Source organism: Chiloscyllium plagiosum, unplaced genomic scaffold, assembly GCF_037043375.1.
Source record: "Chiloscyllium plagiosum isolate Xiang-an unplaced genomic scaffold, Cpla_swu_hap1 HiC_scaffold_39, whole genome shotgun sequence".
NCBI lineage: Eukaryota > Metazoa > Chordata > Chondrichthyes > Orectolobiformes > Hemiscylliidae > Chiloscyllium > Chiloscyllium plagiosum.
The window spans coordinates 30,449,824-30,471,850 of NW_028270177.1; the positions used below are offsets into that span (position 1 = coordinate 30,449,824).

Sequence of the window (22,027 nt, forward strand, 5' to 3'; positions counted from 1 at the left end):
CCCATACCCCTACCCCTACATTTACCCCTTACCTAACACTATGGGCAATTTAGTATGGCCAATTCACCTGACCTGCACATCTTTGTGACTGTGGGAGGAAACCGGAGCACCCGGAGGAAACCCACGCAGACACGGGGAGAACATGCAAACTCCACACAGTCAGTCACCTGAGGCGGGAATTGAACCCGGGTCTCTGGCGCTGTGAGGCAGCAGTGCTAACCACTGGGCCACCGTGCCGCCCATAATACATGTGGGTCACCATCATCTGCAAGTTCCCCTGCAAACCACGCACCATGGTGACTTGCAACTACATCGGATGAAGGACTTATGCCCAACACGTCGACTCTCCTACTCCTCGGATGCTGTGCTTTTCCAGCACTACACTCTCGACTTGCAACTACATCACCATTCGTTCAGTGTTTCTGGGTCAAAACCCTGGAAACTCACTCCCTAACAGCACAACTACCCTCCTGGACTGCCCAGAGGGACTGCAGCTGTTCAAAGTGACTAGTCACAAGGACAATGAAGGATGGGACACCCATATCCCATGCGAGAACATGAAGTTACATATGTACACCATGAAGTGTATCTAATGGTCCCACTGGGCCTCTTATGCCTTTCAAATGAACATGAAGTTGCACATGTTTATATATCAAATTGAAAATCTACCCAAGTTCAACTCAAATTTAAATTTAAAAAGAATCCAGAAAATAGCAGTGGAAGCAACTGTAAGCAGAGAATTATGAAGATTATATAAACTTTATAACACAGTCAAGAAAGAGGGTTGTGAAGGTAAACAGTAAATAAAAAAAGCTAAACTTAGCAGATAAAGCAAACCTAATTACTTCATAGCACGTAAAGGAAGCCAGTGCCAGGAAGTCAGATTATAATGCTAAAAGTAAATTTAGAACAGATGTCAGAAAATCAAACCACTTTTATCGGAACTGAAAAATCTTTGGAATAATCTGGAAAGAAAACAACATCAAGGATTGGCCAAAATGTAATTAGGCGCCATGACAACAGAAAACCAGCAGGCTAATGTCCCGTAGCTAAATGGCATCTCATCGTTGGCTTTTGCGGATTTGGCACAGGTTTAGTTTTCTCACGGTTATGTTTTGGTGAAAATGATCAATTTGAGATGACAAAATGTCAAAGGGCCTGGAGATGGCAGATGATTACATTCAGTGAGAGGCAATACACAGGGACAAAGGAGAACATGCTGGAAAGACTCAGCAACATACAGAGAGAGAGACGGAGGGAATGGGATGGGCTGAGCTACCCCACTCCCAGCCAGTGGAGGGGGTGGCTCTCATGAAATGGAACAGCTGGCATCTATCCTGGTCCAATTTACAGTGGGCGGGGTTCTCACAACCCACACTCCCCAATCCCATTTCAACCGATTGCATCCCCTATGTGGCCAGTGAAGAGTATCCACAGTGAGGGGGAGGCCTCTGTCTTGCTCATAGCCCCGGTACCTTTTACTGCAACAGCAGCTGGTGAGAAGGGGGGGGGGGGGGGGTGAGTGAGGGAGGGGGCCTCTTTTGACAGTACACCATTCCTCCTTTAACTCACCTCTTCCCCTCATACCACAGTCTTTCAAACCCAGTCTGCCCACGCCCCTCAAAGAGATATGCAAGGTCACTCCTAGAGTCAGGACTGAGGTTGATCCTCCACCTCCCTCTTTCCCAGACAACCTGCAGCTCCAAAAGTGTGTTGCTGAAAAAGCACCGCATCCGAGGAGCAGGAAAATCGACATTTCGGACATAAGCCCTTCATCAGGAACGTGGGAGCGGCTAAGGGGGCTGAGAGATAAATAGGAAAGTGGAGATGGAGTGAGGTAGTTGGGAAGGCAATACGTAGATGCAGCTGGGGGGTGATAGCAATAAGTTGGAAGGGAGGGTGGAGTGGATAGGTGGGAAGGAAGATGGACAGGTAGGACAGGTCAAGAGAGTGGTGCCAAGTTGGTGGGTTGGATCTGGGATGAGGTGAGGGAAAGGAACATGAGGAAACTGGTGAAGTTGACGTTGATGCCATATGGTTGGAGAGTCCCAAGGCGGAAGATGAGGCGTTCCTCCTCCAGGCGTCAGGTGGCTTGGATTTGGCAGTGGAGGAGCCCCAGGACTTGCATGTTCATGGCAGAATCGTTTCTTCATTTCCCCTTTCCCCACCTCATCCAACCCTCCAACTCGGCTGCCTGCTCTTGAACTGTCCTATCTGTCCTCCTTCCTTCCCACCTATCTGCTCCACCCTCCCCTTCAACCTACCACCATCACCCCCCCCCCCCCTGCATCTACCTCTTACCTTCCCGGCTACCTCACTTCCATCCCCCCACCCTCATTCCTGATGGAGGGCTTATGCCCAAAACGTCAATTCTCCTGCTCCTCGGATGCTGTCTGACCGGCTGTGCTTTTCCAGCGCCACACCTTTTGACTCTGATCTCCAGCATCTGCAGTCCTCTCTTTCTCCTAACCTGTAGTTCCAGTATTGGACACTGGGACAAGGTCAAAGTCTGAGGTCTGGACACTGTGGGCCAGGGTCAGGAGTCAAGGTCAGTATTCCCACTACTGACCTAGCAGGTTGAGTCCTAAAGGATACAGTTGTTAGGATAGGTCTGCAGCAGGTGGTGAGGGAACCAACAAGGGAGAAAACCATACCTACTCAACCTTGTCCTTAGGAACCCATTTGTCAGAAATGTATCTTTGTATGAGTGTGTGACTGTCCTGGATCAAGGCAGTCACTTGAACAACTACACTATCAATGCATCCCACCAAAATTACAGTCGATTGAAACCAGAGGAAATCTCTCCATTGGTTGGAGCTACATCTAACAGAAAGGAAGCGGATTGTGTTTATTGGACATCAATCATCTCAGCTCCAGGATATCTCTGCAGGAGTTCCTCAGAGCCCTGTCCTAGGTCCAATCACTTTCAGCTACTTCATCAATGACCTTCCACCATTTGGAACTTCTCAGATACTGAGGCAGTTGGTATCCATTTGTAGCAAGACCTGGACAATGCCCCACCTCGGTCTGATAGATGGCAAATTACAATCATGGCTCACCATCATCTCTTGACATTCACTGGTATTACCATCACTGAATTCCCCACTGTCAGACTCTCAACAAAGAGAGTGTCTGCTGATATTGGGACTGAATAGTAAGGGGACAAAGTCAGCATCCTCACTGCACCTGTCAGTGTTCTTCACAGTTGGATGTGCCTCAGTCCCTCAAAGAGGAGGACGCAAGAAGTGAATCTATTACACAGTCTGGCTGACGAGGAGATTCTCCCTTTCTCACCACCGACCACCGAAATATTGGGAGATGGACAGACACACCTATTTGTCTACGTGCCTATGCACTATGACCATCAAGTCCTGAGGTGGGAGTTTCTAACTGGGAGATAGCAACATTATCAACAAGATCTTCTTCTCGTGCTTCTATCAGCTGCTATTTATTGTGGGTTCCTGAGCTGGACCCTGGATGATGATAGATGCATTGGCTAAAGCTACCTGTTCCGAGGGTTGGTCTCGGAAACATGTCTTCACTGAAATGGTGTTTGTCGAGGTTCGCCCCAAGCAGCACCGTGACGCGGGACTCCATGCTCTACGGCCTGTTCCCGGGACGCACACCGAGACGAACATCAACTGTGCCTGGAGGATCATCAACTCGGTGAAGGACACTCTCTGGGTGGTCCGAAACCTGTTGATCTTCCAGCTGAAGGAGTTGACCCCGACTGAGTGTTGCAGACTGGCACATTCCAAGGTCCAAGACTACGGGTTGAGGGACGCGCTGAAGCTTGAGGCAGCTGCCGCCAAGGCGCGGTGGGGAAAGACCACCGTGTAACATCTGCCTGCCTAAGCACAGGGGTCCGATGCAGTAAGAGGGCTCTGCTGACCCCCCAGCTAAATATGTGGATAGTAATCGTACAGACCTGTATATAGGAATGATTACTCTGTCTCTGTATGCCAAGAAATGGAATGTTTACGTATGTATGGCATGACCAATTGTACAGATCATCAAAATATTTTATGAATAAAGTATATTTTTGAAATAAACAAAAGTCTTCACACGAGCATTAGTGGAGACTGAGCACGCTCTTCTCACACAATGTTACAACTACAGTGGACAGGTTTTTGCTGGACAAGGTGGCAAAGTAGGGCCTTAGGACTTGATCAGGTCTTGTTGGAGAAGAGAACGATCTGCTTTTGCCCACAGGTGGCACCCTTAGCTCTGAAGGCAAGTGGATTTCCAAAGGAAAAGAAACAGAGCACCAGACTTACTGTTAAGGTTCAATCAAACATCGTAGTGTTCAATTCTAATCCCCTTTTGATGAAAGCAGCACTCCTCACTAAACACATTGCACATTCCGAAGCAAAACGACTGGACGAGCTGACTTAATACAAATCTATCACAATTAGTTTCCTGATGGGCTTGAATAAACCCGGGAACACGTGCAATTTATAACGTGACTTGCTCCTTTGCTAAAGGTTAACTGCACTACTTTATTCGGCACTAAGTTCTGAACCAAATAACATTTACACTTAAGTAGTCTTCTCAAGATCAATCTTAAAATGTGCAGAGTTCCACAAATACACCCACAATTTTTATAAGGCATGATTGAATTTACATAATATTTATTATCTCCTTTCAACCTTTGGTTTGAACAGACATTACTGATGATCATTCCCAGCTTCACATAGACACGGATTGAAACCGAGCGTGAAATATTCAGAATTAACAGTGGCATTGGAAGGGTCCCCTCCCACCACCAGAACTACCACTGAAGCTCCCTCACAGGTAAATATTTTTGCAAATAATCTTAATCACCACAACGAACAAACAACCTGCAACTTTTACAATATTAATTATTGAGCTTGGGCACCACATGGTACAGCTGGCATTTAATGCCCACTTCTGTAGTCTCACTTCAGAGCATAGTAGCGAGTCACTGCTTGAAGCACTGAAGAATGTGTAAATAGACTCCCACTTCCCTGTTAAGAAATGGAATTTTAGGATTTTGACACCGACACAACAAAGGAATGGCAATGCATACCCATGTCAGGATGATGTATGACTTGTTGGGAACATTTGAGGTGTTTGCAGCCCCTGTACCCACAACCTTTATTCTGCCAGGGGATCTCATAATGGAAACATTTATACTTAAATACATCTCAAGATGGTGACTGTACTAGTAATGTCACTGGACTAGTAATCACACTGGGAATTGAAATGCAATTAATAATAGTGACGATGAAACTCTGATTACCCTAAAAACCATCTGGTTTATTGAGAAGCTGTAGGGAAAGAGAGCGACTGCCCCTCACAGAAATCACAGGATTGCAGGGGCCCAGAAGGACATCATTCTGCCCATCAGTGCCAGTGAGCATCATTACCTAGTGTCAACTCCTGCTTTTATCTTATTACCTTGCACACTAACTCTATCCAAATAAACAACTGACCTTCTCTTGAATGCATCAGATCCTTACCTGGTCTAACTACACGTGACTCCAGACAAACAGTAATGCGCTGGTCTCTGAACTGCCCTCTGACATGGTCGATCAATTCCAGTACCACGAGGGAAGGGCAAAGAACTTTGGTCTTGCCCCTTTCCCATGAAAAAAAAAGTGAACTTAATTTGTCCTGTAATAGCTTTACTTTATTTCAAAAGGTTTCATACATGGAGTTGTACATCTAAATTTTAAACCAAGTGTATTGTTACAATGTGGAGAATGAACCCTTCTGTTTATTAAAACCAAACACCCAGAAAAGGTCACCTTGCCTTATAATCCATTAAAATGTGAGAGAGTGACAGAGAACTCCTAACTCCCACTATTTAAAGAAAAATAACAAGTTATTTTCCAAATTCTAATAGTGAACACTAAACAAAACTATTAACAAACCGAACACTCTTTCCCTTAACTGAACACAATTTTATTAACATGCCGTTCCAATAACACACATATTAAATACTATATTAACTTAATTTCAAATCCACACTGTCTCTGCCTTCTCTGCTGTCCTCAAACTTCCATCTGATGATCTTCCTGGGTGACCTTCTTTCCTTTTACGATGAGTATATTTTACAGGAAAAGGTAATTTTGATCAAGTGTCTTCTAATTTCTTCGAGAGCAAGATTTTAGATGGGCAGTTAATTCTTCAGTTCGGTGGCAACTGCTCTGACCAATTGTCAAAAATGGCCGTGTTTTTATACCCCCCACTGATTGTGTTTTAGTAACCTGAGCATAGTTTAAACTAATTGGTTAAATTTGAATTGTTGTCAAAACAACAACTAAAACTTAAGTATCCATTTAATAAACGATTGTTACATGTAGCTATTTTGGAACAGCTCATCTCCCAGCCACTCTGCTCAGGCAGCTGAACCTGCGCTTTTAATTTACTTCAAAATTCAGAAAACACTCCCCATTTTAAAGTAAACATACATGCTTTTGACCTCATAACAATACAATATGTACGAGAATGTTGTACGTACTGCACATCAGAGCATTGCACAACACCACAGGACCCGTCTAACAACTCAGTCAGTAAAGCTCCCAAGCTGGGTCATGTAGCAGTTAAGAGTGTTGAAGCACGTCCCAGTGTGACAGACACGTGGGGAGACTACGCAGAAGGCCATCTTGTGTATTTGCTTACAGGTGGCAGGGAAGTGGAGTAGAAGCCATGATCAGACTTGCCAGGATTTGACTGAATGGCAACTCAGGCTGAAAGGACTGACTCACCTACTCTCGTTCACATTTATTATGTTCTAGTCTTACAAAGATATAGGCCATTCCCCCTGCATTTACAGTTACATTGTCTTAGGAATTCAAATAGAAAAGGCCAGAGCCCTCAGCCTCTGTGTACATCAGGTCATATGAGCAGATACGAGATTAAAGGGATGTGTAAGGCATCCCCAACCCCCAGGACATCTTCAAACACCACCTACAACAGTGTGTGTGGATTTAGTGCCACACTGTTAGAACATAGAACGTAAAACAATATAGCATAGTGCAGGCCTTTTGGCCCTAGATGTTGTGCTGGCTTTTATCCAATCTTAACAGCAGACTAACCTACATATCCTTCATGTGCCTATCCCAGAGTCACTTAAATGTCCTTCTGCCTAGTCTCCCCACGTGTCTGTCACACTGGGACGTGCTTCAACACTCTTAACTCCTACATGACCCAGCTTGGGAGCTTTACTCTATTTGACTCTACTACCACTGCTGGCAGCGCATTCCACACACCCACTAATCTCTGTGTAAAGAACCAACCTCTGACATCTCCCCGAAACCTTCCTCCAATCACCTTAAATTATGCCCCCTTGTGATAGCCAATATCTGCCCTGGGGAAAAGTCTCTGATTATTCACTCTATCTATGCCTCTCAACAGTGTTCAGTCACGTCAGGATCCACAACAGCGGACTGGAAGAAGTCCGCCCTCAGTCCCCAAGGAGTGTCTAAGAAGAAAAAAAACAAGTGTCGACAACTCTTAACAATATCTGTGGTGTCCTCCCAGGCTTCGAGAACAGTAAAAGCTACCACTTCGTCACATCACAAAAGAGACATGGGGTCAGGAAGGAGAGAGGGAACAGCCCATTTCAGCAAGGGAGCGTAAAGCCTCTCGATTTCAAAAATAAAGCAAATCTGCATCTCTATTTACAAGCTTCCCAAAATGCAAATCTTGAGATTGCGTTCAAGCCTTGCCGTGTGATATTAAATACTTACACACAAGTAACAGATCACACATGAGCAGCAGTAGCATCTAACAGATCACCTGTATTACCAGCACAGACAATGCTCTTTCCCAGCCCATCGTAATTCACAGTCCAACAGCCCGAGAACTTCCAACTGTCTCAGTAACATCCAACAGCTTCAATAGCTCTTTAATTAAAGTTACAGCATCAACTGGCCCTCTCGATTAAATAAAAACTTTATTCGCTAACAGCCTTTGTACAACAGATCTGAATCACGCTGGTAAAAGGAAATGTAAAATAGTTCACTGTCTGCCAACTCAAGACATAAAATAGTGATTTGCATTTCGACAATGCTTTTAGTGACCTTAGGATTCCAAATGTATTTTACCAACAACACAGCACTTTTTGAAGTATGGTCACTCATGTAATAGGGAGGGGGGAATACATGGTGCTAAAACCCCATCTCCAGGCCAATACTTTGCAGTGGGACATTCTGAGCATGGGTAATCCTCAATTAATGCAATCAACTCGTCAAGTGAAACTGTGTTAAGCAAAACACACAGAAATCCACATAAATGCCTGAGCTAGAAACTAGAAAAATAGGTAACAGGAACGGTACCCAGTACCCAACTCAGTACCTAGTTCCTGCTTTCTCCCCAGACACTTGGATCCCTTTCTCCCCCAGAACTATCACTATCTCCTTCTTCAAATCTTTCTGTGGTAATGAATCCCACAGGCTCAACACTCTCTGGACATTATTTAGCTGGAGAGGGTTCGGACGAGATTTACCAGGATGTTGCCAAGAATGGAGGGTTTGAGTCATCAGGAAAGGCTGGATAGGCCGGGAATTTTTTAAACTCATGCATAGGAGGTTGAGGGATGACCTTATAGAAGTTTATTAAATCATAAGGGGTACAGTTAAAGGGAATGGCATATGCCTTTTCCCTAGGTTGGGGGAATTGCAAGACTAGGGATATATTTTTAAGGTGAAAGGAGCAACATTTTAACAAGACATGAGAGGCAACCTATTTTACATAGAGGGTGGTTCATGTGTGGAATGACTTCCAGAGGAAGTGGCGGATGCAGATACAGTTACAATATTTAAATGACATTCAGATAAGTACATGAATAAGAAATATTTGGAGGGTTATGGACCAAGAGCAAGAAGCTGGGACTAGTTTAGTTTGGGATCATGGTTGGCGTGGAGTGGTTGGACCAAAAGGTCTGGTTCCGTGCTGTATGTCTCTGTGATTGACTCTAGGTGTAGAAACGTCTTCTCATCGCATTCTTAAGTTGCCCAGCCTGTATCCATAGGGTTACATTCCTGGAAATGGGTGACACAGTGGCTCAGTGGTTAGCACTGCTGCCTCACAGCGCCAAGGACCTGGGTTCGATTCCACCCTCGGGTGACTGTGCGGAGTTTGCACATTCGCCCCGTGTCTGCGAGGGTTTCCTCTGGGTGCACTGGTTTCCTCCCATAGTCCAAAGATGTGCAGGTCAGGTGAATTGGCCGTGCTAAGTTGCCCATAGTGCATTAGTCAGGGGTAAGTGTAGGGAAGTGGGTCTGGCGGGGTTACTATTCAGAGGGTCGGTGTGGACTTGATCGGCCGAAGGGCCCTGTTTCCATAATATGAGGAATCTAATCAAAAGCAAAGTACAGGTTGCAAACATGCAGTTAAAGAACTACCAAAATAGACAAGAAAATACATACAAGGAACAACTTTTAATGTTTCTGCCTTGTTCACGAGATTGCTAAGCTGGAGATGGAAAGCTGTGGACCAAGACTATCCAGCCTTCAGTGAGGCAGATAATGACCAAAATGAATTGAATGAACCAAAAGCTGTACAGGAGCCCTGAGCTTTGGCAAGCGTTTATTACTCCATGCTACCAGGAATTGAATAAGAACTGTGTTATCCTGAATCAGACATGCACTAATGGAATGACTGGTGGTGGAGTTACAAGCCATGGCATGGTGAAAATGCATTAATCAAAGCCGTGTACTCAAGGACTACCGGTAATGGATTAGGTGGGACGCAAAACAGACCTGCTCTTTACAAGCTGGGACTGAGGATCTCACGCTACGATCCATGCTGGTGGCAATACTGTCAGACTGAGAACTGGCTTAACAGACAAAATATTTTTCCCAACAATGCTCACTGCGGAGATCAGTCATTGAACTAATTCACACGAGACTGTCAGTGTATGCAAACGTAAAGTGAACTATATTGTATGGGAGAAGAAATATTTCAAATGAACTCATTATGAAAGAAGGAAGAAAGAAAAGATTCAACTCTTTTACCCCAACAATAACCTGACAGATACTCAAGCTCAATGAAGGGTTAGCCCGCTGTCCAAATTAAAACGCCTTGTTCAGATGGAATTGTTACAATCAGTTTCCTTTTCAGCAAGATTTTGGGCATTCACTCAATGCTATCTCCTCAATTGATTTCTCTCCAAGAGCTTTAAACACACTACTAACTCAGCTCACTATTGCTCTGGGTTGCTTAACCTCATGCCTTTCATAGCCTTGAAGGATCTCTTCAACCCTCCTTTATGCCATAGAGGATTCTCATCAACTCAGGGTTTCTGCCCAGCCCTGACTTGGAAACTGCGACTCACAGCAATTCTGCCATTTTGGATCAACTGCTGAGGCCAATGTGAAAATTTAAATGTTGTTGAAGGGGTGCATTCACCTTCAGCCACCCCCTCTCCCTCGCTCTCTTTTACCTGAAATTCAAATTCCTGCACTTCCCAAGCTGCCTGGTCTCCTACCGACCCTCCACTGGCTGGCAGCCATCCTTAATTTGAGACCAAAAAAAAACTGCAGATGCTGGGATCCAAGGTAGAGGGACAGGGGGCTGGGAGAACATAGCAGGCCGGACAGCATCAGGAGGTGGAGAAGTCAATGGGTGTAACCTGAAGCATGGAGTAACCTGATGAAGGGTTTCACCTGAAACATTGACCTCTCCACCTCCTGATGCTGCCCGGCTTGCTGTGTTCTTCTAGCCTCCTGCTAGCCAGCCTTAAGTCAACAGTGCGCTTGCCCTCTTGTTATTAAATTAGCCAATCATTGCCCAGGTGACTGCCTCTCTCTCATGGTGTAACAAGTTAAAAATCACACAACACCAGGTTATAGTCTAACAGGTGGAAGCACTAGCTTTCGAAGCACTGCTCCTTCATCAGGTGGTGGAGCAGCAGAATCATATGACACAGAATTTATAGCAGCAGGATTGCAGTGTTCCGTGTCACTGAGAGAGGAACAACCACTGTTAAAAAAGACAAGCTCTTTCCTTTTTTAACTTCTATTTTCAATTTGTGCTCAGGACATGAATGACGCATGTAAGGTACACTAATTGCTTATCCCTAGTTGGCCTGACAAGATGATAGCAAGACTTTCCTCTCAAAATCACTGGATCACAATGGAATTGCTCATTTAAGAAGTCAATCTTGCCGCATGACATTGATGGGCCATGTCCCTCCATTTAGCTCAGTAAATGATGCTCACAGAAATCACAATTCAATTTCACAAGTCCAAGTTCCTGCTGTGTGACGAGAAGTGCAACAATGTTTTCAGCCACACAGAAGATTCACAAAGATGTTGCCAGGGATCAGAGGGTTTGAGTTATAGGGAGAGGCTGAATAGACTGAGGCTGTTTTCCCTGGAGTGTCAGGAGCTGAAGGGTAACCTTATAGAGGTTTATAAAATCATGAGGGGCATGGATAGGGTAAATAGACAAGATCTTTTCCCCAGGGTGGGGAAGTCCAAAACTAGAGGGCAATGGTTTCAGGTCAGAGAGGAAAGATTTAAAAGGGATCTAAGGGGCAACTTTTTCATGCAAAGGGTGGTGCGTGTGTGGAATGAGCTGCCAGAGGAAATGGTGGAGGCTGGTACAATTACAACCTTTTCTAAGGCATCTGGATGGGTATATGAATAGGAAGGGTTTAGAGGGATATGGGCCAAGTGCTGCCAGCTGGGCCTGGATTTATTTAGGATATCTGGTCAGCACACATAAGTTGGGCCAAAATGTCTGTTTCTTTGCTGTATAGTTCCATGACTGTTTGTAAGTTAAAGCTCAGCATAATCTAGTGTAATACCTTTTACAAAAATTAAAACATTGCTCAGGATTTCTAAAGTACCATTTTTGCCCACAAGCGAGAGAGCGTGTGGGAGAGAGGTGTAAGTGTGTTTGTGCGTGACAGTACATGTGACAGTGAGTGTGAAAGTGTGAGAATGAGAGCGAGTGCAAGAGTGAGAGAGAGAGAGAGAGAGAGAGAGAGAGAGAGAGAGAGAAAGGGAGAATGAGAGAGAGAAAGGCAGAGTGTGAGAGTGAGTGAATATGAGAGTGTGAGAGTGAGTGTTTCAAAGTGTGAGAGTGCAAGAGTGAGGGTGTCAGTGAGAGAGTGAGCAAGAGAAAGAGAGAAGTACTGACTAATCTTGTGGGCGAGACCTATTTTTCGCAGTTTTATTTTCAAAGAAAACTACTGCAAATGTTTTCAGAAACTCCAAGACCACTGAATGCAATTCACTCACAACATAATCAAAACCTTGCCTTACACAGCGCCTTCACAACTTCAAGAAACCTCAAATCTCATTGGAAATACAATCACGGTCAATAATGTAGGAAACCTCCCAGCCGGCTCCCCCACACATTCTCACAAACAGCTGTGATACTGACCACAGAGCAGTCTTGGATTCAATGTAAACAAGGCTTGGATAGTTCAGTTGGATGAAAGAATAGGAAGAGACGATACAAACAATTCCAAATAAAAGGGTACAGGAGCAAAGGGAGCTGCAGATACTCAAATATCAGTGAAGATGGTACGCAATGTTGATATTTAATAAGACCTACAGGATTCTAGTCTTTATAATTAAAGGCACACTAGGTTAGGGGGACAGGTAGCGTTGAGGAGACAAGGAGGCTACAGAAGGATTTGGACAGGTTAGGAGAGTGGGCAAAGAAGTGGCAGGTGGAGTACTACGGGGAAAAAGTGTGAAGTCAAGGACTTTGGTAAGAAAACTATAGGCATGGAGTATTTTATAAATGGGGAGAAAATTCTGAAGTCTGAAGTGCAAAGAGACTTGAGAGCTCTCGTCCAGAATTCTCTCGAGGTAAACTTTCAAGTTGAGTCAGTAGTTAGGAAGACAAATGCAATGATGATTTGGAGATGTCGGTGTTGGACTGGGGTGTACAAAGTTAAAAATCACACAACACCAGGTTATAGTCCAACAGGTTTAATTGGAAGCACGCTAGCTTTCGGAGCGACGCTCCTTCATCAGGTGGTTGTGAAGGAGCGTCGCTCCAAAAGCTAGTGTGCTTCCAATTAAACCTGTTGGACTATAACCTGGAAATGCAATGATGGCATTTAGTTTGAGAGGATTTGAAGATCAAAGCAAGGATGTACTTCTGAGGTTCTATAAGGCTCTGGTCAGACCACATTTGGAGTATTGTGTGCAGTTTTGGGCCCCATATCTCAGGAAGGATGTACTGACCCTTGTATGTGTTCAGAAAAGGTTCACGAGAATAGTCCTAGGAATGAAAAGCTTAAAATATGAGGAACGTTTGAGGTCTTGGGTTTATACTCGATGGAGTTTAGAAGGATGGCGGGGGGGATCTAATTGAAACATTCAGAATACTGAATGACCTGGACAGAGTGGATGTTGGGAAGATGTTTCCATTGGTAGGAGAGACTAGGACTTGAGAGCACAGGCTTAGAGTAAAGGGAAGACCTTTTAGAATGAAGATAAAGAGAAACGTCTTCAACCAGAGAGTGATGAATCTATGTAATTCATTGCCACAGAAGGCAGTGGAGGCTAGGTCATTGAGTCTATTTAAGACTGAGATAGATAGGTTCTTGAGTATCAAAGATATCAAGGGTTACAGGGAGAAAGCGAGAGAATGGGGTTGAGAAACTTCTCAGCCATGATTGAACGGAAGAGCAGACTCAATGGGATGAATGGCCTAATTTCTGCTCCTATGTCTAACGGTTTTAAACACTGTGCAGAAAAGATTGACGAGAATGGTGCCAGGGCTGAGGGAGCTTCAGTTACGAAGACGGATGAGATAGGTGGGGAGGTTCCTCCTCAGAAGAATGGAATTTGAGAGGAGATCTGACTAAGGTTTGCAAATACAAGAGGTCCACAAACACAATGGGGAAAACCGTTTCTATTGACGGAACGGTTAAGCATCAGAGGAGATTGATTTGAGGGTGTTTCACAAAAGAACCAACAAAAAGTGGATAAACATTTTTCTTTTATTCATCAAGAGGTTAAGATCTGAATGCATTTCCTGAGAGTAAGGTGAAGCAGATTTATACACAGCTATCGAATGAGAACTGAACAATCACAATCTCTCTCTCTCTCTCTCTCTCTCTCTCTGTCACACATACAAACACACTCTCACACACACTCTCTCAAGGGCACTAACTGATACTTTAGAAAGTCTTTGAGAATCCCTACAGTGTGGAAACAGGCCCATTGACCCAACAAGTCCACACCGACCTTCGAAAAGTAACCCACACAGACCCATTCTCTTATTATCCTATATATACCCCTGACTAATGCACCTAATCTTCACATCCCTGAACACACTACGGGCAATTTAGCATGGCTAATTCACCTAACCTGCACAACTTTCGACTGAGTTAAAAATCACACAACACCAGGTTATAGTCCAACAGGTTTATTTGGAAGCACTAGCTTTCAAAGCACGGCTCCTTCATTGGCACCACCTGATGAAGGCGTAGCACTCTGAAAGTTAGTGCTTCCAATTAAACCTATTGGACTACAACCTGGTGTTGTGTCATTTTCACTTTGTACACCCCAGTCCAACACCAGCATCTCCAAATCATCTTTGGACTGTGGCAGGATACCAGAGTACCCGGAGGAAACCCATGCAGACACAGGGAGAACGTGCAAAACTCCACACAGCCCGAGGCTGGAATCGAACCCAGGTTTCTGGCGCTGTGGGGCAGCAGTGCTAACCATGCTATTTTTAATTTCTATAAAAAGGTACAACATCTAGATTTAACTGACACTTGTGGCTGAACACAGTTCTACTGCTCATACTGAGTGGACAAAATTTGCAGGCTACAGGGTAAAGGCAGGAGAGTGGAACTAGCTGGGCTACCCTTGAAGGGGGGAACTAACAGGGCAGAATGGCCTTCTTCCATGCTATAATTCTTCTACAATCCTATAGTATTGTGTTAACATTCAAAATAAGTGGACTGAAATACTGCAGGTGACGAACTGGAGGTTAAAAATGTAACTTTAAATGGAGGGCCAACATTAATCCCTATACAAAATCCAACATTCAACAAACAGTAACAACAAATGTTTGGCTTCGATCTGCAGTTGAAGATCTGTGTCAAAGATCAAATAATAGAACAACAGTTAATTGGAGTCATCCAGATGGCTTTGTTAATCTAAGTGAATGCTTTTATCACTGAAGAGTTATTGTATTTTCAGTGATGAGATTCAAATGGCCGATCGCTTCCAACAATCGACATAAAACCAAGTAAAGACAACAATGAGGGGCGAGGTTGCATTTTGTAATCATGTCTGGCACAATATCAGCTGCCTCAAACATTAGAAAAGACTCCAATTAGCTTCAATCTTCTGTCAGGATCTGACAGAATGCAGATATCCAACTCGATCTACTGCGACAGTTTTGTCTTGGCTGGACAAACAGAATTTAAACATTTCAGCGAACAATTTAGCAATCAAACCATGAATCTAAAACACCAGACCACTTGGCTAGCGAGGAGAAAAGGAAAAGCAAAAATCTTTCGCAGTGTGGTCTCAATAACACACAATAAACAAGATCATAGAATCTTGGATTCCTACAGCGTGGAAGCAGCTATTCAGCCCATCGAGTCACAATGACCTACCGAAGAGCATCCCACCCAGACCCAACCCAACTCTATCCCACAAATCCTGCATTTCCCATGGCTAACTCACCCAGCCTGCACACTATGGGCAATTTAGCATGGCCAATCCACCTAACCTGCACATCTTTGGACCGTGACAGGAAACCAGATCATCCAGAGGAAACCCACACGGACACAGGGAGAATGTTGCAAACATCACACAGACAGTTGCCCGAGGGTGGGATCGAACCTGGGTCCCTGGTACTGTGAGGCAGCAGCATTAACCACTGAGCCACCATGTCACCCAAAAACATCAGAAATGAAACTTCCTACTGTTCTAGGGATAATTTTACATTTTGACAATGGGATAAAATGGGTGATACCAATTCTGGACAGCTTCAGTTGAACTGAAAATTGCATTAGGCAGAAAAATTACATGATTCCAGTTTTAGACCAATCCCACAATCTAAAATTGTTCCCCACCCTTTGATACTTCACCGATCCTCGAGGTTGATTTATTTTTAAAGTCGCATTTATTTAGAAAAAGGTCAGCAGTGAACACTGTTCATAGATCTGAAGTTTAACTAGTGCTAAGGTCCTGCAGCATTTCCCACGGGGGCAGGATCTGTGGAAATGTTGACTGAGACACCCAGCAGTCACACCTTGGTAAATCTGTTACATTCCTCGGTGTTGCAAAGGAAACTAGTTTTTCTACCGCTTGCTCAGATCATTTTGCTGGGTGACAAAGCCAACCAAGAATACCTCAGAGTTGCCATCTCAAGCTGGACCTATACCGTGACTCCCCAACCAATGAAATGGCCTTTTCCTCTAACTCGCCAAGTCCTAATGAGGACAAGGACTCCTAAGCACAAAGGAGATCGAGGTAAAGATTTGATGGACGTTTCAAAATTATGAAAAGTTTGGAAAAGGCAGACGGAAAGGAATGGTTCTTCATATTACAACACTGTGAGGTACAGGTTTGACGTTTTGATTGAATGAATGATTTATTGTCACCTGTATTTTACAGTAAGGCCACAATAAAATACAGTGAAAAGCTTTAATTTGCCATCACGATACGGCGCCATTTTGGATAGCTTACGAATAAGGAAATAAAAGAAAGGTCTAGCTTGAAGAGAGTCCACCAGTCCTGAGCCAGCTCAGCACCATCAACAAGGCCTGCACCACCATCCCTCCTCCACTGCTTCACGGACCCAACCAGCGTCAAATCTCTCAATCCTCAGGAGCTATCATTTTGGGCCAACAGTGGAGAGGGAATGCGAGGAAGAAGCTGTTTTCGCACTGACCTGGAACTCACTGACCGAAAGGAGAGTGGGAGCAGAGCTGATGAATGATTTCAAAAGGAAAGTGGCTTTGAAGTAAATTAACATACCTGGCTCCAGCCAGCAAAAAGGATTGACTGGATTGCTCCAAACATAACAGAGAACACAAAAAGATAGGTACAGCTCAGCCCAAACCTTTATCCATTATTCTTCAAGAATGCACCTCAAATCAAGACCAATGTATCATTGTTAAGTAGCTACATGTTGTTATTTGAAGTTAAGAAGGCATAAGCGATGGCTATCAATTGCCCGAACAGATACAAATACATAAGGAGCATTTGCAGGATGAGAGGAAATCAATAAATTATTTTATCAAAAAAAAATTAAAGATGCAAAAATCTTGATTTCTATTTCTCCCCCCTAACCTTGGTCACATCTCCTCACTTGGTCTCTCAGCTCTTTACCCATTTGTACACCTCACTGTTTCTCTTCAATTCAAGCCACAGACATATTCATCGTTCCACTTGAGAACTGCCCCACGCTCAGTTCTTCAGCTTTCTGCACTTGCTATCTCCTCAGTTCTTATCTAAGCCAAACACCACGCAGGTACGGCATGAATCTGCATGAATCCATGTAAATCTCTGTAAAACTATACAGAGGGTTTGTCAGTCTGACATAGCATCGGGACACAGACAGATTTCACACACTGTTTAAAAAGCTGAGCTCTCTTGAGAATGTAATTTAAGAGAAGTTCTGGGATTTGCATGTCAAAGAACAGAAACCAGCATATCCCATTATATATTAAAAAAAATGGAAGCTTTAGTCCCAGATTGTTTGCTGTATCACATCTCCATGACACTGGACTCCTTTGGCTACAAATTCTGTGAGCATGATCTTAACCTCCACAACCACCTGATGAAGGTGCAACGCTCCGAAAGCTAGTGCTTCCAAACAAACCTGTTGGATTATAACCTGGTGTTGTGCGATGTTTTTAGCTTTGACCACACAGATAGGTTGCCCAAATTATTTTCTTTCCAGCCAGTTCTCTACAACTAAGCTTGCTCCTGCCGACTGCCTGGGGAATAGGAGGAGGAGGAGACCACGCAGACAGTACTTCCACATTCAACCAATCCCCGGTGAGTCTCATTGCGCTTGCTGCTAGTTGAGTGTCCCGACACAGCCAGTTAGATTGAGCTACGAAACTCAGGATCTTACCACAGCGATCCCGGATTACCAGATTCCGTCCCTCTTTCAACTGGATGGTCAGAAGGTACGAGGGCAAACCACACGCAGAAGGTTCTCGACCTGGCTCTTCATGTTCGAAGGACTGCAATTAAAACATTTGTGTCACAAATACATCATACTTTAAAACAATTCAGATCTGAAGTTACAGGTTTAAAAGGATCCTACTTGCTTCACGCATTAACGAGTCAAATAAAGACATGAAGCAACTTAAGACCTTAAAATCATAAGGCACAAGAGTGGAAGTAAGGCCATTCGGCCCATCGAGTCCACTCCACCAATTAATCACGCTGATGGGCATTTTAACTCCAGTTACCCACACTCTCTCCGTAGCCCTTAATTCCTTACGAGATCAAGAACTTGTCAATCTCTGTCTTGAAGACATTTAACATCCCAGACTCCACTGCGCTCCATGGTAATGAATTCCACAGCACCACCACTCTCTGGCTGAAGAAATGTCTCCGCATTTCTGTTCTAAATTGACCGTCTCTAATTCTAAGGCTGTGTCCACCGGTCCTAGTATCCCCGCCTGACGGAAACAACTTCCCAGCATCCACCCTTTCTAAGCCATGCATTATCTTGTAAGTTCCTATTAGATCTCCCCTCAACCTTCTAATGAATACAATCCCAGGATCCACAGCCGTTCACCATTCCAGGGATCATCTGTGTGAATTTCCGCTGGATTCACTTAACAATGTGATTTAACAATGAATCATTAACAGCGGTCTCAACTTCAGGTGCACAGGGAAGCTATCCTGGAGAATAACGAATAAGAGTCCAAGCTGAGCTGTGCCTATCTGTCATGCTCTCAGTTATGTCTGCAGCAACCTATTTGCTGCAGGTCCTATTTGCTGGCTGCATCCATTGGGATGGCATGGTGGCTCAGTGGTTGGCACTGCTGCCTTACAGCGCCAGGGACCCAGGTTCTATTCTACCCTTGGGTGACTATATAAAGTTTGCACATTCTCTGTGTCTTTGTGGGTTTCGTTTGGCTGCTCAAGTTTCCTCCCACATTCTAAAGATATGCAGGTTAGGTGGACTGGCCATGGGAAATGCAGGGTTAAAGGGATTGGGTTGGTGGGTTTGGCTGGGACCTCTTAAGAGGGTCAGTACGGATGCAATGGGCCAAATGGCCTCTTCCTGCGCAGCCTGCATTCTATGATTTAACTCCCGTGTGCACTCACCTCTACAATATCAGGGACGAGCATGATGGCACCGTATTGCTGACCGGACTATATTTTGTCCCACGTTGATAGGCCAGGGCTAATTTGTGACCACAAAGATCAGTCTGTTATACCGTCTTAATTTCAGAACACTCATAGGCAGAGTGAACCACCTGTGGCTTCTTTGATCACAAAAGGAGAAACCCAGGATAGGGGATGGGTGGCAAAGCTGCTGAAATGACATCAAATTAGGACAAGTAGGAATTGAGGAAAAGTCAGCTTTGTATTTATTTGTCCACGGGATATTGTGTTGCTGGCTGGGTCAGCATTTAAGAGTGAGTCACATTGCAGAGGCTCTGGAGTCACATACAGGCTCGACCAAATAAAAATGGCAGATTCTCTTCCCTCAGTGATATTATTCTACAAGATGGGTTTTTACAGACTTTTTTTTCAATTGAATAAACCTCACCAGCTGGTGAGAATGCATGAACATTAGCCTAGGGTTCTGGATTACTAGGCCTGTGACATTATCACTACACCACCAGCTCCCTGGAAGATCTACAGAGTTGAAACACACAGAGAGGAGACAGTGGAGTAGGAGACACTGACTGGTTATGTAGCCCGACAATGTTAATGAGGATAAAGACAGATAATATCTCACGGTCGTGGTTAGAAAGAGTTTGAGCAGAGAGAGTAAGAGAAACCATTTCCTCTGCTTGGGGGAAGCCCAGAACAACAAGATATAACCATAAAACTACAGCACGTGTTCAGGGCTGATGATAGAAAGCACTTCTACACACGCAGGGTATGGAGAAGTTAGAAGAATGCTCTCTCATCCGCTATGATTGGATTAAGTGGTGAGTTCAGCTCAATAGGCAAAATGGCCGATCCTGTTAGAAAGTTCCTTCGTTCCCCGAGAAAGCTGTTGATGTTGGTTTATTCATGTCTCTAGGAATGAAGGCAAAGGCATTCCACAGCCCACAAAAGCAACTTTGACCTCTCCTTGGTTCCAGCTACTCTCCGAAGTATAAAATTATTTGGAGATCGATTCTTAGACAAAAGCAAAGTGCTTTTCTGCAATTTTCTTTCAGATTTCACCACTGTGGATACCTCAGCGTTTTGTTATGGTTACCCAATCTACCTCTCAGAGCTACCATGTGAGAAAAGTCATCCTTCACCTGCTGTGACTTTGTTCCCACTGCTTCCTGCCACAAGGTTCCATGAGGCCCACTGTAGATGTCTTCCTTTAGGAAGAAGCTAGGAAATGTTTAGGCTGCATTTCTCCAATGAATCCACACAGAGGATTGTGTATGGGGGGTGATAAAGTTCGTATGTCCTCTACACAAAGTGCAGGCCTCACAAAGATTCATTCCCAATAGGTTCTCATTCCAGTAAGATAGTCTACACTGAAGCAAAATTGAAACTGCCTGTTCTGAGTGAAACAGCCAGATAACATAAACAAAAGATACACTGACCACACCTCTGCTTCCTCCGTACCTTCCCCCCGCTAACTCTTCCTGCTCACTACCCACTCGCTGCTAAAGTCAAACCCACTCAGGTGAAAACCTTCAGTTCCTGACAGAACTACAGAATGTAGAAAAGTGCGGTGCTGGAAAAGCACAGCAGGTCAGGCAGCATCCGAGGATTCCCGATGAAGGGCTTGTGCCCGAAACGTTGATTCTCTTGCTCCTCGGATGCCGCCTGACCTGCTGTGCTTTTCCAGCAAGACATCTTCGACTCTGACCTCCAGGATCTGCAGTCCTCACTTTCTACAGAATGTACAAGGCAACCTCTGGTTTTGACTGGACATCTGGCTCCTCCTGTTAGAGGTGGCTTAGTGGGAAAACTCTGACCTGGCAGCTCCACCAAAGCAAGCTAAATTCTCCAAAATATTAATTGTGTAAAAGTCAAGTCCTGTGTTTTTAACTAAAAATTTAGCCTTAGAATCCCAAATTTTATATACATCTCCTAGAATTTACTTGAATTGAAATAATCTTGAGAAGAATTTGATATAAACGTGTTCAAACATCGATGTCAATAACATTTCATTCTAAGCTAAGGAACTTTAATTTCTTCAGCAATTAAACACAAGCATTTACCTGTTCGAGGAACTGTGAACTCTGCGATGATTCGAGGTCAGTGCTTTCACTGAGATCATCCTGAAAGATAAAAGGTTCAGTTTAGTTACATGAAGGACACCACATTAAACATTCCCCAGCAGCACCAAGCCCAATACTAACAGTCACGGTGACAAGAAGAAACAACAACAGAAACTGCTGGAAAAGCTCTGCAGGTCTGGCAGCATCTATGGAGAGAAATCAGAGTTAACGTTTCAAAAAATTAACCTTTTTTTGTGGTTTTTATTAAGGTGACAATGAGTATTGAGAGATGATAAATGGGTTATTAACTTAAAAAGCCAACTGCACAGACTTGAGGTGTAATGGTTTTTTTTTATTGGAGCAAACATCCTTCTAACTAAGTGCATTAGATCAGAGTTCCATCAAATCTAGTACTTCACTTTGTACAAATACAATTTTAATAGGATGCCCTTACTATTAATAGAGTTGATTTGCTACTATCTGCTGCTCAACAAAAATGAAAAATACAAATAATATCTGAGGAGTAAATTGCAATGGCATTGATCTTGTTGTAATGGCATTGGGCACCGTGCTCACTCGTAAACTTGGCACAGCCACTCAGTGCCGCGGATAATCATGAATGTCAGCAGGCAAGTCTGTTTACAGGAAAAGACAATGCTACACTTCACTGCCACAAAGATCCCGAACTTC

The 22,027-nt window shown here is 44.1% G+C and overlaps 1 protein-coding gene across 9 annotated transcripts in view; it reads right to left on the reverse strand.

Annotated features, from left to right (window-relative positions):
• LOC122541051 (multiple C2 and transmembrane domain-containing protein 2-like) overlaps positions 1-22,027 on the reverse strand; it is a 487,119-nt gene that overhangs the window by 315,601 nt on the left and 149,491 nt on the right. For all 9 annotated transcript variants that reach the window (XR_006309501.2, XM_087981162.1, XM_087981161.1 and 6 more), the window contains 2 exons: positions 21,338-21,397; positions 18,049-18,160 (listed from right to left, as the gene is read on the reverse strand). Coding sequence is in view for 8 of the 9 variants with exons in the window: in XM_087981162.1 (XP_087837288.1) it covers positions 18,049-18,160; positions 21,338-21,397 (172 nt within the window). In the remaining variant the exon portion in view is untranslated. The remainder of the gene's footprint in view (positions 1-18,048; positions 18,161-21,337; positions 21,398-22,027) is intronic.